The sequence below is a fragment of the Balaenoptera ricei genome, chromosome 6 (assembly GCF_028023285.1).
Source record: "Balaenoptera ricei isolate mBalRic1 chromosome 6, mBalRic1.hap2, whole genome shotgun sequence".
Lineage (NCBI taxonomy): Eukaryota > Metazoa > Chordata > Mammalia > Artiodactyla > Balaenopteridae > Balaenoptera > Balaenoptera ricei.
The window spans coordinates 54,984,134-55,002,499 of record NC_082644.1 but is presented as its reverse complement, the minus strand read 5'-3'; the positions used below and the strand labels follow the sequence as shown (position 1 = coordinate 55,002,499).

Sequence of the window (18,366 nt, the reverse complement as noted above, 5' to 3'; positions counted from 1 at the left end):
TTTTTATGGCTGAGTAATGTTCCATTGTATATATGTACCACATCTTCTTTTTTTATTTTTATTTTTATTTTTATTTATTTATTTTTTAAGTGTTTTTTTTTTTATAGCTACTTTATTTATTTATTTTTTTTGGCTGTGTTGGGTCTTCGGTTCGTGCGAGGGCTTTCTCTAGTTGTGGCAAGCGGGGGCCACTCTTCATCGCGGTGCAGGGACTGCTCTTCATCGCGGTGCGCGGGCCTTTCACTATCGCGGCCCCTCCCGTTGCAGGGCACAGGCTCCAGACGCGCAGGCTCAGTAGTTGTGGCTCATGGGCCCAGCTGCTCCGTGGCATGTGGGATCTTCCCAGACCAGGGCTCGAACCCATGTCCCCTGCATTAGCAGGCAGATTCTCAACCACTGCGCCACCAGGGAAGCCCTACCACATCTTCTTTATCCATTCCTCTGTCGATGGACATTTAGGTTGTTTCCATGGCCTGGCTATTGTAAATAGTGCTGCAATGAACAATGGGGTGCATGTGTCTTTGGGAATTATGGTTTTCTCAGGGTATATGCCCAGTAATGGGATGGCTGAGTCATACTGTAGTTCTATTTTTAGTTTTTTAAGGAACCTCCATATTGTCCTCCATAGTGGCTGTATCAATTTACATTCCCACCAAAAGTGCAAGAGGGTTCCCTTTTCTCCACACTCTCTCCAGCATTTATTGTTTGTAGATGTTTTGATGATGGCCATTCTGACCAGTGTGATACCTCATTGTAGTTTTGATTTTCATTTCTCTAATAATTAGTGATGTTGAGCATCTTTTCATGTGCTTCTTGGCCATCTGTATGTCTTCTTTGGAGAAATGTCTATTTAGGTCTTCCACCCATTTTTTGATTGGGTTGTTTCTTTTTTCTTATATTGAGCTGCATTAGCTGTTTATGTATTTTGGAAATTAGTCCAAATATTTTCTCCAATTCTGAGGGTTGTCTTTTCGTCTTCTTTATGCTTTCCTTTGCTGTGCAAAAGCTTTTAAGTTTCTTTAGGTCCCATTTGTGTATTTTTGTTTTTATTTTCATACTCTAAGAGGTGGGTCAAAAAAGATCTAGCTGTGATTTATGTCAAAGAGTGTTTTTTCATATGTTTTCCTCTAAGAGTTTTATAGTGTCAGGCCTTACATTTAAGTCTTTAATCTGTTTTGAGTTTATTTTTGTGTATGGTGTTAGGGAGTGTTCTAATTTCATTCTTTTACATGTAGCTGTCCAGTTTTCCCAGCAGCACTTATTGAAGAGACTGTCTTTTCTCCATTGTATATCCTTGCCTCTTTTGTCATAGATTAGGTAAGCATAGGTGCATGGGTTTATCTGTGGGCTTTCTATCCTCTTCCATTGATCTATATTTCTGTTTTTGTGCCAGTACCATACTGTCTTGATTACTGTAGCTTTGTAATATAGTCTGAAGTCAGAGAGCCTGATTCCTCCAGCTCCGTTTTTCTTTCTCAAGATTGCTTTGGCTACTCAGGGTCTTTTGTGTTTCCATACAAATTGTAAAATGTTTTCTTCTAGTTCTGTGAAAAATGACATTGGTAGTTTGATAGGGATTGCACTGAATCTGTAGATTGCTTTGGGTAGTATTGCCATTTTCACAACATTGGTTCTTCCAATCCAAGAACATGGTATATCTCTCCATCTGTTTGTGTCATCTTTGACTTCTTTCATCAGTGTTTTATAGTTTTCTGCATACAGGTCTTTTGCCTCCTTAGGTAGGTTTATTCCTAGGTATTTTATTCTTTTTGTTGTGGTGGTAAATGGGATTGTTTCCTTAATTTCTCTTTCTGATCTTTCATTGTTAGTATATAGGAATGCAGGAAATTTCTGTGCATTTATTTTTCACCCTGCAACTTTACCAAATTCATTGATTAACTCTACTAGTTTTCTGGTGGCATCTTTAGGATTCTCTATGTATAGTATCATGTCATCTGCAAACAGTGACGGTTTTACTTCTTCTTTTCCAATTTGGATTCCTTTTATTTCTTTTTCTTCTATGATTGCCATGGCTAGGTCTTCCAAAACTATGTTGGATAATAGTGGTGGGAGTGGGCATCCTTGTCTTGTTCCTGATCTTAGAGGAAATGCTTTCAGTTTTTCACCATTGTGAATGATGTTTGCTGTGGGTTTCTCATATATGGCCTTCATTATGTTGAGGTAGGTTCCCTCTATGCCCACTTTCTGGAGGGTTTTTATCATAAATGGGTGTTGAATTTTGTCAAAAGCTTTTTCTGCATCTATTGAGATGATCATATGGTTTTTATTCTTTAATTTGTTAATATGGTGTATCACATTGATTGATTTGCTTATATTGAAGAATCTTTGCATCTCTGGGATAAATCCCACTTGATCATGGTGTATGATCCTTTTAATGTGTTGTTGGATTCTGTTTGCTAGAATTTTGTTGAGGACTTTTGTGTCTATGTTCATCAGTGATATTGGTCTGTAATTTTCTTTTTTGTGATATCTTTGTCTGGTTTTGGTATCAGGGTGATGGTGGCCTTGTAGAGCGAGTTTGGCAGTTTTCCTCCTTCTGCAATTTTTTTGGAAGACTTTGAGAAGGATAGGTGTTAGCTCTTCTCTAAATGTTTGTTAGAAGTCATTTGTGAAGCCATCTGGTCCTAGACTTTTACTTCATGGAAGATTTTTGATAACACTTTCAATTTCATTATTTGCAATTGGTCTGTTTATATTTTCTAATTCTTCCTGGCTCAGTCTTGGAAAGTTGTACCTTTCCAAAAATTGTCCATTTCCTCCAGGTTGTCCCTTTTATTTGCATATAGTTGCTTGTAGTAGTCTCTCGCGATCCTTTGTATTTCTGCTGTGTCAGTTGTAATTTCTCCTTTTTCATTTCTAATTTTATTGATTTGAGTCCTCACCTTTTTTTTCTTGATGAGTCTAGCTAAAAGTTTATCAGTTTTGTTTATCTTCTCAAAGAACCAGCTTTTAGTTTTATTTTCTTTGCTATTGTTTTCCTTGTTTCTATTTCATTTATTTCTGCTCTGATCTTTATGATTTCTTTCCCTTCAGTTATTTTGTTGTTTGTCGTCTTCTTTCTCTAGTTCCTTTAAGTGTGAGGTTAGATTTTTGGAGGGGGGGGATTTTTCTTGTTTCTTGAGGTGAGATTGAATTGCTACAAACTTCCCTCTTAGAACTGCTTTTTCTGCGTCTCATAGGTTTTGGGTTGTCATGTTTTCATTGTCATTTGTTTCTATGTATTTTTTAATTTCCTCTTTGATTTCTTCAGTGATTTCTTGGTTATTTAGTAGCGTATTGTTTAGCCTCCATGTGTTTGTGTATTTTACAGTTTTTTTTCCCGGTAATTGATTTCTAATCTCATAGCATTGTGGTCAGAAAAGATGCTTGATACAATTTCAATTTTCTTAAATTTTCCGAGGCTTGATTTGTGCCCCAAGATGTGATCTATCCTGGAGAGTGTTCCATGTGCATGTGAGAAGAACTGCCACTTTCAGGTGGAAAGTCCTATAAACATCAATTAAATCTATCTGGTCTTATGTGTCATTTAAAGCTTGTGTTTCCTTATTTATTTTCTGTCTGGATGCTCTGTCCATTGGTGTAAGTGGGGTGTTAAAGTCCCCCATTTTTATTGTGTTACTGTGGATTTCCCCTTTTATGGCTGTTAGCTTTTGCCTTATGTGTTGAGATGCTCCTATATTGGGTGTATAAATATTTATGATTGTTATATCTTCTTCTTGGATTGATGCTTTGATCATTATGTAGTGTCTTTTTTGTCTCTTATAGCAATCTTTATTTTAAAATCTATCTTGTCTGATGTCAGTATTGCTACTCCAGCTTTCTTTTGATTTCCATTTTCATGGAATATCTTTTTCCATCCCTTCACTTTTAGTCTGTATGTGTCCCTAGGTCTGAAGTGGGTCTCCTATAGACAGCGTATAAACGGGTCTTGTTTTTGTATCCATTCAGCCAGTCTGTGTGTTTTGGTTGGAGCATTTAATGCATGTACATTAAAGGTAATTATCAATATGTATGTTCCTATTACCATTTTGTAAATTGTTTTGGGTTTGTTTTTGTGGGTCTTTTTCTTCTCTTGTGTTTCCTGCCTAGAGAAGTTCCTTTAGCATTTCTTGTAAAGTTGGTTTGGTGGTACTGAGTTCTCTTAGCTTTTGCTTTTCTGTAAAGCTTTTGATTTCTCCATTGAATCTGAATGAGATCCTTGCTGGGAGAGTAATCTTGGTTGTGGGTTTTTTCCTTTCATCACTTTATATATGTCCTGCCACTCCCTTCTGGCCTGCAGAGTTTCTGCTGAAAAATCAGTTGATAACCTTATGGGGATCCCCTTGTATGTTATTTGTTGCTTTTCCCTTGCTGCTTTTAATATTTTTCTTTGTATTTAATTTTTGTTAGTTTGATTAATATGTGTCTCGGCACGTTTCTCCTTGAGTTTATCCTGCCTGGGACTCTGCAGTTCATGGACTTGGATGGGTATTTCCCTTTTCACGTTAGGGAAGTTTTCGACTATAATCTCTACAAATATTTTCTCAGACCCTTTCTCTTTCTATTCTTCTTCTGGGGCCCCTATAGTTTGAATGTTGGTGCGTTTAATGTTGTCCCAGAGATCTCTGAGACTGTCATCATTTCTTTTCACTCTTTTTTCTTTATTCTGCTCTTCAGCAGTTATTTCCACCATTGTGTCTTCCAGCTCACTTATTTGTTCTTCTGCTTCAGTTATTCTGCTATTGATTCCTTCTAGTGTATTTTTCATTTCAGTTATTGTGCTGTTCCTCACTGTTTGTTTGTTCTTTAGTTCTTCTAGGTCCTTGTTAATCATTTCTTGTATTTTCTCAATCTGTGCCTCCATTCTACTTCCAAGATTTTGGATCATCTTTACTATCATTACTCTGAATTCTTTTCCAGGTAGGTTGCCTATTTCCTCTTCATTTATTTGGTCTTGTATTTGATCTTTACTCCTTCGTCTGTAACATATTTTTTTTGTCTCATTTTTTTAATGGGTGGGGCTGTGTTCCTTGTGTTCCTGTCTTACTGCTTGTTTGGCCTGAGGCATCCAGGACTGGAGTTTTATAGGTTTTTTTTTTTTTTTTTTTTTGAAATTCACGTTCTTTTATTTATTTATTTATTTATTTATGGCTGTGTTGAGTCTTCGTTTCTGTGCGAGGGCTTTCTCCAGTTGCGGCGAGCGGGGGCCACTCTTCATCGCGGTGCGCGGGCCTCTCACCATCTCGGCCTCTCTCGTTGCGGAGCACAGGCTCCAGACGCGCAGGCTCAGCAATTGTGGCTCACGGGCCTAGTTGCTCCGCAGCATGTGGGATCTTCCCAGACCAGGGCTCGAACCCGTGTCCCCTGCATTGGCAGGCAGATTCTCAACCACTGCGCCACCAGGGAAGCCCCAGGACTGGAGTTTGCAGGCAGCTGGGTAGAGCGGGCTCTTGGTGCTGAGATGAGGACCTCTGGGAGACCTCACACTGATCAGTATTCCCTGGGGTCTGAGGTTCTCTGTTAATCCAGTGGTTTGGACTCCATGCTCCCACCACAGGAGCTCAGGCCCAACTCCTGGCCTGGAAACCAAGATTCCGCAAGCTGCGCAGCATGGCAAAAAAAAAAGAAAGGCAACAAACAAAAAGGAGCAGAACAATAACAAAGAATAAAAATAAAATAAAATTAGAAAAATGAAAAATGTTTTACAAAAAATAAAAATATAAGTGAAACAACAGAAAAAGGCAAAACAGAACCACAACAGCCAAAAAAAACCCCCAAAAAGGCCTTGGTGGGGGTCGGAGGGGTAGGCAAGGGAGGGCAGGGCTGAGGATCAGGAACTGTGCAGCCAGAAAAGGCCCTGGGGGGTGGGGTGGGGGCGGGGCTTAGGCTCAGCATGGCCAGAGGGGGCTCTGCAGGATGGCGCTTCAGGCCCGGGACCTCAGCAGGCTCGCCAGGCCCGAGATGGCGGGGGGGGGGGCAGAAACACTATCCACATTCCCCTCTGATCCCCTGATCCCCCGATCCCCCGAAGGTCTCTCCCTGTCCCTGCTAATCCCCAGTCTGTGGGTGGGCCCCTCCTAGCATGGGAGCCCCTCTCCTCCCCCACCGCCGTTTGTTTTTGTTTTGTTTTTGCTAAATGAGAAGCATTTAATTCAATCTTTTACATTATATACTTACTTTTCCTATTACCCAAGGATGCTTTTTTTAAATTATTGAACTATAGCCGATTTACAATACTGTGTTAGTTTCAGGCATACATCAAAGTGATTCAGATATCTGTATTTATATATCTATATATCTGTATCTATCTATCTATATATATGTATTCTTTTTCAGATTCTTTTCCATTGTACGTTATTACAAGCTACTGAATATAGTTCCCTGTGCTATACAGTAAAACCTTGTTGTTTATCTATTTTATATATAGTAGTGTGTATATGTTAATCCCAAACTCATAATTTGTCCTCCCCCTCCTTTCCCCTTCGGTAACCGTAAGTTTGTTTTCTATATTTGTGAGTCTGTTTCTGTTTTGTAAATAAGTTTAATTATATTATTTTTTTAGATTCCATATATAAGTGCTATCATATACTATTTGTCTTTATTTGACTTACTTAGTATGATAATCTCTAGGTCCATCTCAAGGATGCTTTTAGAACATACGTAGTAGGTATTCATAGTTTAAAATATCTGGGAAAAGGCTCATTTAAATTATCGAACTAGATGTTTTTCTGCTTTTTAATTTTTTTAGTAAGCATTATCTCTAATAACCCCATTGACATTTGGATAGAACTTTCGTGAGTTATCTCAGTTGGTGATAACAACTTTAGGCACTGCCATTTCCATATACAGTGATATCCAGTTGACAGATGAAGAAGCAAAAACCCTGAGAGGACAAGAGGCTTATGCAAGCGGAAGAGCAAAGTCTATGACTCAGATTGTCAAACTCCTAATTCAGATGTGTTTCCATTATTCCTTTCAGGGAGATAAGGTTAGGAAAAGAAAATAAAAGGAGGGTGAAAAACATAGCATTTTAAGGTCTTCATGATTAATGCCAGAGTTCACTTTTTTAAGGCAATAAGTCATCATTGGATCTCCTTTGTTTTAAAACCTTCAGTGGTTCCCCTCTGCCTCTTGCAAAGTTCACAGTTAGAAGGCTTTTTTTAAATCTCTTTCAGTTCCCCACATACACCCAAAACTACACAACCAAACTGCTTGAAAATGTACAAACACACCTTATCTTTTCATTCCTCTATTCCTTTGCCTATGGTTTCTTCTCCACATATCCTTCACCCTCTTTTAATATCTATTATATTTTTACATCTATTACATAATTAATTTATTTGTTAAATGTCTATATAATGCTTACTATGTGTGAGGCACTGTTTGAAGTGCTTCACAAATATTAACTCAGTTACTCCTCATAATAATCTCAGGAGATAAGTAATATTATCCCATTTTACAGATGACAAAACTGAGGTATAGAAACTAAGGAATCAGGATTCCAGAAAGAAGATTCTGCATTCAAACCGGGTACTCTCAACCACTACAGTATGTCACATACGCACTAGGAATTTCAAAATTGAAAAACATATCACATTCAGCCAACACTGATGTCTACATGGCATGCTACCAAAGGCCTCCAGGCCATAGCATTAATTACTTTGTAAATTTACCATCAACAGGAGCCTAGCTCTCATCTTTTTAAACTCAGAAACCTGATATTTTTCAGCAATCACACCAAGAACAAATCCTTCTCTTGGAGGTGGACTCGCAATGACAAGTCATTAACCTGTGAGGTTAATATTTCAAGTTAAAATGCCAATTTATTAACTTACAGTGAAAAATAGAACTGTCCATAACATGGACCATTCCCATGTCAGCATGACCAGCGCCTCTGCCTCTTAGCAGTCATGTAAAAACAGACCACTCTTGGCAAATTGCTTTGATCAACATGGCATTGAAATGAGGGATATTTCTGGGATGAGCAAAAAATTCACTGGCATCAACTAGGTTAGTGTGAGGCATCTGGACTGTGATAGCAACAGCCTAGCCAAAGGGATCGGGAGGACGTGAAGTTCATGGGCCCTTAGCCTGGGACATTGCTGGGCTGGGCACTGGCAACCTAGTATCTCTTCCATTCTCCTTTTTTTCTATGATTCTGGCCAGCCCTTTTTTTCCTTTGTTACATTCTACTGTTGAGTGCATATTTATATAGTCAATCTGGTTACAGTCAAGTCTTCAAGCCTGGCACCTTTCTATCTCTCTAAGCTAGCCTTTGTGTAATTGTATTTTCAGATGACATTTTTCTTTTTGATGACGTTCTTGAGACCTAACACAAATACTATCTAGCATTTTTTACACTGAATTATATGAATAATTTTCTTAATAACGAAGACCAAGTCATGCTCATTCTTCTTTGTATTCCCAGAAGTAAATGTATTGCCCAGTATATAATAGGAGCTCAATGGGAGTGTGCTAAACAAACAAGTGAATTAGGGGGCAGTAAAGCATCATGGTTATGAGTGTAAGCTCTGAATGGCTCGGTTTCAAGTCTCAGCTCTACTACTTAATAGTTGTGTGATTTTGGCAAGTTACTTAACCTCCCTAAGCTTCCATTTTCTCTTCTGTAAAATGGGTATAATGATAGTACTCTGTCTCCCAGTGTTCTTGAGAAGAGTAAATAAATTAATACATATAACAAACTTAGAAATATACCTGGAATTCCATCACTATTAGTTATTAATATTATCATTCTCTCAGAATTTCATATTTTACTTGTTTTTTTATAAGTGTGACTTTTTTTTAAAAATTTATTTATCATTTATTTATTATTTATTTTTGGCTGTGTTGGGTCTTCGTTTCTGTGCGAGGGCTTTCTCTAGTTGTGGCAAGCGGGGGCCACTCTTCATCGCGATGTGCAGGCCTCTCACCATCGTGGCCTCTCCTGTTGTGGAGCACAGGCTCCAGACGCACAGGCTCAGCAATTGTGGCTCACGGGCCCAGTTGCTCCGCGGCATGTGGGATCCTCCCAGACCAGGGCTCGAACCCGTGTCCCCTGCATTGGCAGGCAGACTCTCAACCACTGCGCCACCAGGGAAGCCCAGTGTGACTTATTTTGAAAGAGCAGAGTACTGCTGTTCTTAAGTGTCATCATTGAACAGTTAATAAAAAATTGATTGTTTTTGTTCACAAAAGTTCAGTAAAATGGAAACTCCCATATATTGCTGGTGGGAGTATGCAATGGTACAACCTTTATGGAATGCAATTTGGCAATATTTATCAAGAGCCTTATAAAAGTTCATTCCCTTTAGCGCTGTAATTCCCCTTCTAGAAACTTATCTCTCCTAAAGACATAGTGAGAAACTTGGATAAAACATATGCATGGACATGGTTTATCACACGATCACTTATCAAACCCCAAGTTAGAAACTTGGGGTTTAATGACAAGAAATGGAAGAATGATTACACAAGTTATATCATTTGATGGAATAGTATGTAGCTCTCAAAAGGATGTCTTTAAAGTTATTTAGTAGTGTGGAAAAATACCTCCAAAAATTTTTACGTGGAAAAAAAACAAGCTATAAAACTGTATAAGTGATGTTATTTCCTCTGCACTGGAAAGAAATTAATAAATCAAAATAATAGTGATTATCTTTAGATGAGACAGCTGTGGGGGATTTTTGTTCTTTTGCGTCATCTTTCTTTTCTAAAACCTCCACAATGAGGATATACTTTAGAAATGAAGATAATTCTTTAAGAATTATAACTTTCATATTCTTAGATGTGTAATTTTAAAAGCCATGTTGAATGTTAAGTCCAATTTTTATCATATTCTAAATGTAAGATCTATCGTATTAGTGAAACCTATCTTTAGTTTTATACCAGAAATAATTGAGAGGATTCATTTAATATTAATATTTTTCAGAAAACCTTGCATTAAATCTATTTGATTAAATAAGAACTCACTGTAAGTACTTACTTTGACAACTTTTGAAGCAAAATTAATGCTTAGTTTCAACCCTCATAGAGAAATCAATTTATGTATACAACTCCTTTAGATCTGCTCAATTTAACATTTGATAGTAATTCCTCTAAGAGCATACTCAGAAGAAAAGAGAGGCTTTTATATTGGTATTGAGAGGAAATGGTTTTTATAACAAAACACTTAAAATTTTGGGCCCTTCATAGGTAGTAATGAGTTGTTGTTGTTTTTTCTAGGAGCTGTGAGGGAAGAAATATCCGATATAGAACATGCAGTAATGTGGTAAGTATTAAGGTTCTATGATTATGATAAGGTATTTTTTTTTAATTTAATTTTATTTATTTTTTTATACAGCAGGTTTTTAGTAATCATCCATTTTATACACATCAGTGTATACATGTCAATCCCAATCTCCCAATTCCTCCCACCACCCCCCCCACCCCTGCGCCGCTTTCCCCCCTTGGTGTCCATACGTTTGTTCTCTGCATCTGTGTCTCAATTTCTGCCCTGCAAACCGGTTCATCTGTACCATTTTCTAGGTTCCACATATATGTGTTAATATACGATATTTGTTTTTCTCTTTCTGACTTACTTCACTCTGTATGACAGTCTCTAGATGCATCCACGACTCAACAAATGACCCAATTTCGTTCCTTTCCATGACTGAGTAATATTCCATTATATATATGTACCACATCTTCTTTATCCATTCGTCTGTTGATGGGCATTTAGGTTGCTTCCATGACCTGGCTATTGTAAATAGTGCTGCAATGAACATTGGGGTGCATGTGGCTTTTAGAACTATGGTTTTCTCTGGGTATATGCCCAGTAGTGGGATTGCAGGGTCATATGGTAATTCTATTTTTAGTTTTTTAAGGAACCTCCATACTGTTCTCCATAGTGGCTGTATCAATTTACATTCCCACCAACAGTGCAAAAGGGTTCCCTTTTCTCCACACCCTCTCCAGCATTTGTTGTTTGTAGATTTTCTGATGATGCCCATTCTAACTGGTGTGAGGTGATACCTCATTGTAGTTTTGATTTGCATTTCTCTAATAATTAGTGATGTTGAGCAGCTTTTCATGTGCTTTTTGGCCATCTGTATGTCTTCTTTGGAGAAATGTCTATTTAGGTCTTCTGCCCATTTTTGGATTGGGTTGTTTGTTTTTTTGATATTGAGCTTCATGAGTTGTTTATATATTTTGGAGATGAATCCTTTATCTGTTGATTCATTTGCAAATATTTTCTCCCATTCTGAGGGTTGTCTTTTCTTCTTGTTTATGGTTTCCTTTGCTGTGCAAAAGCTTTGAAGTTTCATTAGGTCTCATTTGTTTATTTTTGTTTTTATTTCCATTACTCTAGGAGGTGGATCAAAAAAGATCTTGCTGTGATTTATGTCAAAGAGTGTTCACCTGTGTTTTCCTCTAAGAGTTTTATAGTGTCTGGTCTTACATTTAGGTCTCTAATCCATTTTGAGTTTATTTTTGTGTATGGTGCTAAGGAGTGTTATAATTTCATTCCTTTACATGTAGCTGTCCAATTTTCCCAGCACCACTTATTGAACAGACTGTCTTTTCTCCATTGTATATCGTTGCCTCCTTTGTCATAGATTAGCTGACCATGGGTGTGTGGGTTTACATCTGGGCTTTCTATCTCTTTCCATTGATCTATATTTCTGTTTTTGTGCCAGTACCATATTGTCTTGATTACTGTAGCTTTGTAGTATAGTCTGAAGTCAGGGAGTCTGATTCCTCCAGCTCTGCTTTTTTCCCTCAAGACTGCTTGGGCTATTCGGGGTCTTTTGTGTCTCCATACAAATTTTAAGATTTTTTGTTCTAGTTTCATAAAAAATGCCATTAGTAATTTGACAGAGATTGCATTGAATCTGTAGATTGCTTTGGATAGTACAGTCATTTTCACAACATTGATTCTTCCAATCCAAGAACATGGTATATCTCTCCATCTGTTGGTATCATCTTTAATTTCTTTCATCAGGGTCTTATAGTTTTCTGCATACAGGTCTTTTATCTCCTTAGGTAGGTTTACTCCTAGGTATTTTATTCTTTTTGTTGCAATGGTAAATGGAAGTGTTTCCTTAATTTCTCTTTCAGATTTTTGTCGTTAGTGTATAGGAATGCAAGAGATTTCTGTGCATTAATTTTGTATCCTGCTACTTTACTGGATTCATTAATTAGCTCTAGTAGTTTTCTGGTAGCATCTTTAGGATTCTCTATGTATAGTATCATGTCATCTGGAAAAAGTGACAGTTTTAATTCTTCTTTTCCAATTTGTATTCCTTTTATTTCTTTTTCTTCTCTGATTGCCATGGCTAGGACTTCCAAAACTATGTTGAATAATAGTGGTGCGAGTGGACATCCTTGTCTTGTTCCTGATCTTAGAGGAAATGCTTTCATTTTTTCACCATTGAGAATGATGTTTGCTGTGGGTTTGTCGTATATGGCCTTTATTATGTTGAGGTAAGTTCCCTCTAGGCCCACTTTCTGGAGAGTTTTTATCATAAATGGGTATTTCATTTTGTCAGAAGTTTTCTCTGCATCTATTGGGATGATCATATGGTTTTTCTTCTTCAATTTGTTAATATGGTGTATCACATTGATTGATTTGCATATATTGAAGAATTCTTGCATCCCTGGGATAAACCCCACTTGATCATGGTGTATGATCCTTTTAATGTGTTGTTGGATTCTGTTTGCTGGTATTTTGTTGAGGAGTTTTGCATCTATATTCATGAGTGATATTGGTCTGTAATTTTCTTTTTTTGTAGTATCTTTGTCTGGTTTTGGTATCAGGGTGATGGTGGCCTCATAATATGAGTTTGGGAGTGTTCCTTCCTCTGCAGTTTTTTAGAAGAGTTTGAGAAGGATGGGTTTTAGCTCTTCTCTAAATGTTTGAATTCACCTGTGAAGCCATCTGGTCCTGGACTTCTGTTTGTTGGAAGATTTTTAGTCACAGTTTCAATTTCATTACTTGTGATTGGTCTGTTCGTAGTTTCTATTTCTTCCTGGTTCAGTCTTGGAAGGTTATACCTTTCTATGAATTTGTCCATTTCTTCCAGGTTGTCCATTTTATTGGCATAGCGTTGCTTGTAGTAGTCTCTTAGGATGCTTTGTATTTCTGCAGTGTCTGTTGTAACTTCTCCTTTTTCATTTCTAATTTTATTGATTTGAGTCCTCTCCCTCTTTTTCTTGATGAGTCTGGCTAGTGGTGTATCAATTTTGTTTATCTTCTCAAAGAACCAGCTTTTAGTTTTATTGATCTTTGCTATTGTTTTCTTTGTTTCTATTTCATTTATTTCTGCTCTGATCTTTATGATTTCTTTCCTTCTGCTAACTTTGGGTTTTGTTTGTTCTTCTTTCTCTAGTTCCTTTAGGTATGAGGTTAGATTATTTATTTGAGATTTTTCTTGTTTTTTGAGGTAGGCTTGTAAAGCTACAAACTTCCCTCTTAGAACTGCTTTTGCTGCATCCTATAGGTTTTGGATCGTCGTGTTTTCATTGTCATTTGTCTCTAAGCAGTTTTTGATTTCCTCTTTGATTTGTTCAGTGATCACTTGGTTATTTAGTAACGTATTGTTTAGCCTCTATGTGTTTGTGTTTTTTACGTTTTTTCCCCTGTAATTGATTTCTAATCTCATAGCGTTGTGGTCAGAAAAGATGCTTGATATGATTTCAATTTTCTTAAATTTACTGAGGCTTAATTTGTGACCCAAGATATGATCTAGCCTGGAGAATGTTCTCTGTGCACTTGAGAAGAATGTGTATTCTGTTGTTTTTGGATGGAATGTCCTATAAATATCAATTAAATCTATCTGGTCTATTGTGTCATTTAAAGCTTCTGTTTCCTTATTAATTTTCATTTTGGATGATCTGTCCATTGGTGTAAGTGAGGTGTTAAAGTCCCCCACTATTAATTGTTTCTGTCGATTTCCTCTTTTATAGCTGTGAGCAGTTGCCTTATGTATTGAGGTGCTCGTATGTTGGGTGCATATATATTTATAATTGTTATATCTTCTTGGATTGATCACCTGATCATTTTGTAGTGTCCTTCCTTGTCTCTTGTAACATTCTTTATTTTAAAGTCTATTTTATCTGATATGAGTATTGCTACTCCAGGTTTCTTTTGATTTCCATTTGCGTGGAATATCTTTTTCCATCCCCTCACTTTCACGCTGGATGTGTCCCTAGGTCTGAAGTGGGTCTCTTGTAGACAGCATATATATGTGTCTTGTTTTTGTATCCATTCAGCAAGCCTGTGTCTTTTGGTTGGAGCATTTAATCCATTCACGTTTAGAGTAATTATCTATACGTATGTTCCTATGACCATTTTCTTAATTGTTTTGGGTTTGCTTTTGTAGGTCCTTTTCTTCTCTTGTGTTTTCCACTTAGAGAAGTTCCTTTAGCATTTGTTGTAGAGCTGGTTTGGTGGTGCTGAATTCTCTTAGCTTTTGCTTGTCTGTGAAGCTTTTGATTTCTCCGTCAAATCTGAATGAGATCCTTGCCGGGTAGAGTAATCTTGGTTGTAGTTTCTTCCCTTTCATCACTTTAAGTATATCATGCCACTCCCTTCTGGCTTGTAGAGTTTCTGCTGAGAAATCATCTGTTAACCTTATGGGAGTTCCCTTGTATGTTATTTGTCATTTTTCCCTTGCTGCTTTCAATAATTTTTCTTTGTCTTTATTTTTTTCCAATTTGATTATTATGTGTCTCGGCATGTTTCTCCTTGGGTTTATCGTGTATTGGACTCTCTGCGCTTCCTGGACTTGGGTGGCTATTTCCTTTTCCATGTTAGGGAAATTTTCGACTATAATCTCTTTAAATATTTTCTCTGGTCCTTTCTCTCTCTCTTCTCCTTCTGTGACCCCTATAATGCGAATGTTGTTGCGTTTAATATTGTCCCAGAGGTCTCTTAGGCTGTCTTCATTTCTTTTTATTTTTTCTTTTCATTTTTTCTTTATTCTGTTCCCCAGCAGTGAATTCCACCATTCTGTCTTCCAGGTCACTTATCTGTTCATCTGCCTCAGTTATTCTGCTATTGATTCCTTCTAGTGTAGTTTTCATTTCAGTTATTATATTGTTTATCTCTTTTTGTTTGTTCTTTAATTCTTCTAGGTCTTTGTTAAACATTTCTTGCATCTTCTCGATCTTGCGTCTATTCTTTTTCTGAGATCCTGGATCATCTTCACTATCATTATTCTGAATTCTTTTTCTGGAAGGTTGCCTATCTCCACTTCATTTAGTTGTTTTTTTCTTGGTTTTATCTTGTTCCTTCATCTGGTACATAGCCCTCTGCCTTTTCATCTTGTCTGTCTTTCTGTGAATGTGGTTTTTGTTCCACAGGCTGCAGGATTGTAATTCTTCTTGCTTCTGCTGTCTGCCCTCTGGTGGATGAGGGTATCCTGCTAGTATTGGAGGGTCTCCTGCAGAGGTGGGGGGTGGTTGTCTCTCATTGTGAGGACAAGGACACTGGCAGTAGAAGTTCTGGGAAGTACTTCTTGGCATGAGCCCTCCCAGAGTCCGCCATTAGCCCCACCAAGGAGCCCGGGTGATAAGGTATTTTTTTAAGCACTGACTAATGCTAAGGAGTTCCACGTATCCTGAGCAGAAATCAACCAATTAGTATTTCACCAAGAGTTATTTATTTCACAGTGTATGGATTATGCACATCAAAAAAATAGGTATTTTTAATGTTCCTCAATGCAAACTTCAATCATTTGGCCAGATTGAAACTTCAGAATAAGGACTCTCTCTGTTTCCTCTCTGCTTTCTGGCTTTTCACATCCAGGTCTCTTGAGAACAAATAAGAGGAATGATAAAAGGGAAACCACTTGGGCATCATGAAATAAATATCAGTTAATCAAACTCAGATTTGACAAATTCATTTGTTTAACAAATACTATTCAATGCCAACTGTGTGAGGCACGGCACTACTACAAGGATAAATAGCATGTGGTCACTGTCTTAAAACATCTGTTTTACGGTAATGGATGTAGAAAGAGAAGACTGATGTGCACATAACCACATCCTAGGGCAAAATATGACAGACGTAGTAAGAAAGGGATAAAGTTCTTGTGGGTTAAAAGCAGAGAGAAATCTGAAGGGCCTTCAAGGAGGAGGTGATTTGAGGTAAGGCTAAGAAGGCTAGGAGCGCTGTGAATGGCTCAGATTGGGTGGGAGTGGATGACAACCAGTCCAAATGGAGGAGACATAATGGGCAACTTTGAAGACAAGAATGTTGAAGGTGTTTTCTGAACATGAATTTGGGTAGGATTGTGCTTAGTTGTATGGAAGAGAAGACTTGAAAGATATTTTGAGGTTACATCATGAGCAGATTTGAATGTTAAGCTTCTGAGTTTATATTAGTTCAGTGAATAATGGAGGGTCACCAGAGATTGTGGAGCGAGAGGATATTGTAGAGTTCCACTTTAGGAAGTTTAATTCTGTGGTAATATGAGGGATGCACTGGAACAGGAAACAGGTGGGGAGCAAGAAGTAATGAGGGCTGAAACCAGGAGGAAATAGATATAGGAGAGATCAAAATTAAGGTCACTCTGCACAACTTAACAAGTGATTTAAATGAGAGTGATGAGTTGAAATGGGAATAAAGGAAACAGAGGCATATGCATGTTTAGAGCTCTAGCACTTCCTGATCCCTCTGTTGGAAAAGCTCTTTCTTTGATATTTGCATGATGGGCATCTTCCTTATTCCGATCTCAGCTCAGATACCATTTCCTCAAAGAGGTTTCCTTGACCACCTTATCTAATGTGGTGGTCCCACTGCCTGGCCCCATTCCTCACAATAGTCAATCAACCACATTTTACTTTTTTTTTTAAAGGACTTATCTCTACCAGAATTTATCTTATTTGATTACTTGTTGCTGTTCTGCTTTCGCACTCTCGAATGTAAACTCCATGAGCATAGAGCCTCATTCACCTTGTCCACTCCTTCGTCCCCAGTGCCTAGAACTGCTGACTTACATATATTAAGCATGAGGTAGATATTTGTTGAATACAAAATGAGTACCCATCTTCTGGAAGAACAGTGAATGTCATTATCAGAAGTACAAATATTGAGAGGAGGTTTCGGAGAGGAAAATAGTAAATTTGATTTAGGGACACTGTTGAGTTTGATATGCGAGCTGGACTTGTAGGTATTATATTCAACTAGGTTAAGGGGGGATCTGATCTGAGGAAAGAGATCGGGGCTCAAGAGACAGAAGCACAAAGCAAGAAATACAGAATTTAAAGATTTGGCAGTAGTTTTTGTAGGTAGAGCAAATAGAATAATGAGAGAAGGGAACCTCAGAACTTTGATGCATGTCTGTACTCAGGAAGAAAGAGGACATAGTAAGAGATAAGCCATAAAAAGCATCATGAAAGAGGTAGCAGAAGAAATAAGAGAGAATTCTTGAAGATGTTGTGTAGGATAAATGTTGCCGGAAGGTCGAAGTCTGAAAAAAAAAAAGGCCAGTGGGGGAGCAGTTTCTCTAGTGTATTAGGAATAGAATCAAGATGGCAGTGGGTATAGCGTATTAATGAGGAAATGGAATCGATAGGTCTAAGTTATTCTTATAAAGTGTTAACAGAAACACTTCATCATTTGTAGAGTCACAGAAGGGTGGGAGGGCGTGTTGTTTTGTTTGTTTGTTTAAATAAGAGACCCCTTAAGAGATGAGTTGATCTGGAGGGAGAGATTGATGATATGTGCAGGTGAGGTTATACCTGATGCCACAGGTCCCAAAGCAGACATTGGGTGACAAGAAGAGAAGGACTCTTGATAAAGGAAAAAGACATACACTCTATTCTTAAAAAAACAGACACAGATCGAGAAAGAAGAGATGAGGATATAGAAAGCTTTTGAAGATGAGACAAGTTGAGGCTACTCGTGATGAACAAGCTTAAGGTTCTCTATAGAGAAGTCTTCTAAGTCCTCTGCAGAAAGGGAAGGAGGGAAGTTGGACTTGGGACAGTAAGCATGAAGGCCTAGCATAGCCACTGGGGAAATTGCATGGAAGCCAGCAAAGCAAAATAAAAGAACTGTTAGTAGTAGCAGAGAGGGTTCGACTGAGATTAGAGAACTTGCCCTTACAGAGTATGTGGTCAGGAGGGTGTTAGGACTTAGTTTGGCAATACTGAGATGCACACAAAAAAAATAGAGAGTGGATTCCACATATAAGCAATATCATATAATATTTGTCTTTCTCTGTCTGACTTACTTCACTTAATCTCTAGGTCCATCCATGTTGCTGCAAATGACATTATTTCATTCTTTTTTATGGCTGAGTAATATTCCATTGTGTACATGTACCACATCTTCTTTATCCAAATGGTACAAATTAACTTATTTACAAAACAGAAATAGAGTCA

The 18,366-nt window shown here is 37.7% G+C and overlaps 1 protein-coding gene across 3 annotated transcripts in view; it reads left to right on the top strand.

Annotated features, from left to right (window-relative positions):
• ADAMTSL1 (ADAMTS like 1) overlaps nucleotides 1-18,366 on the top strand; it is a 755,395-nt gene that overhangs the window by 337,115 nt on the left and 399,914 nt on the right. For all 3 annotated transcript variants that reach the window (XM_059924671.1, XM_059924670.1, XM_059924669.1), the window contains exon 3: nucleotides 10,219-10,264. Coding sequence is in view for 2 of the 3 variants with exons in the window: in XM_059924670.1 (XP_059780653.1) it covers nucleotides 10,219-10,264 (46 nt within the window). In the remaining variant the exon portion in view is untranslated. The remainder of the gene's footprint in view (nucleotides 1-10,218; nucleotides 10,265-18,366) is intronic.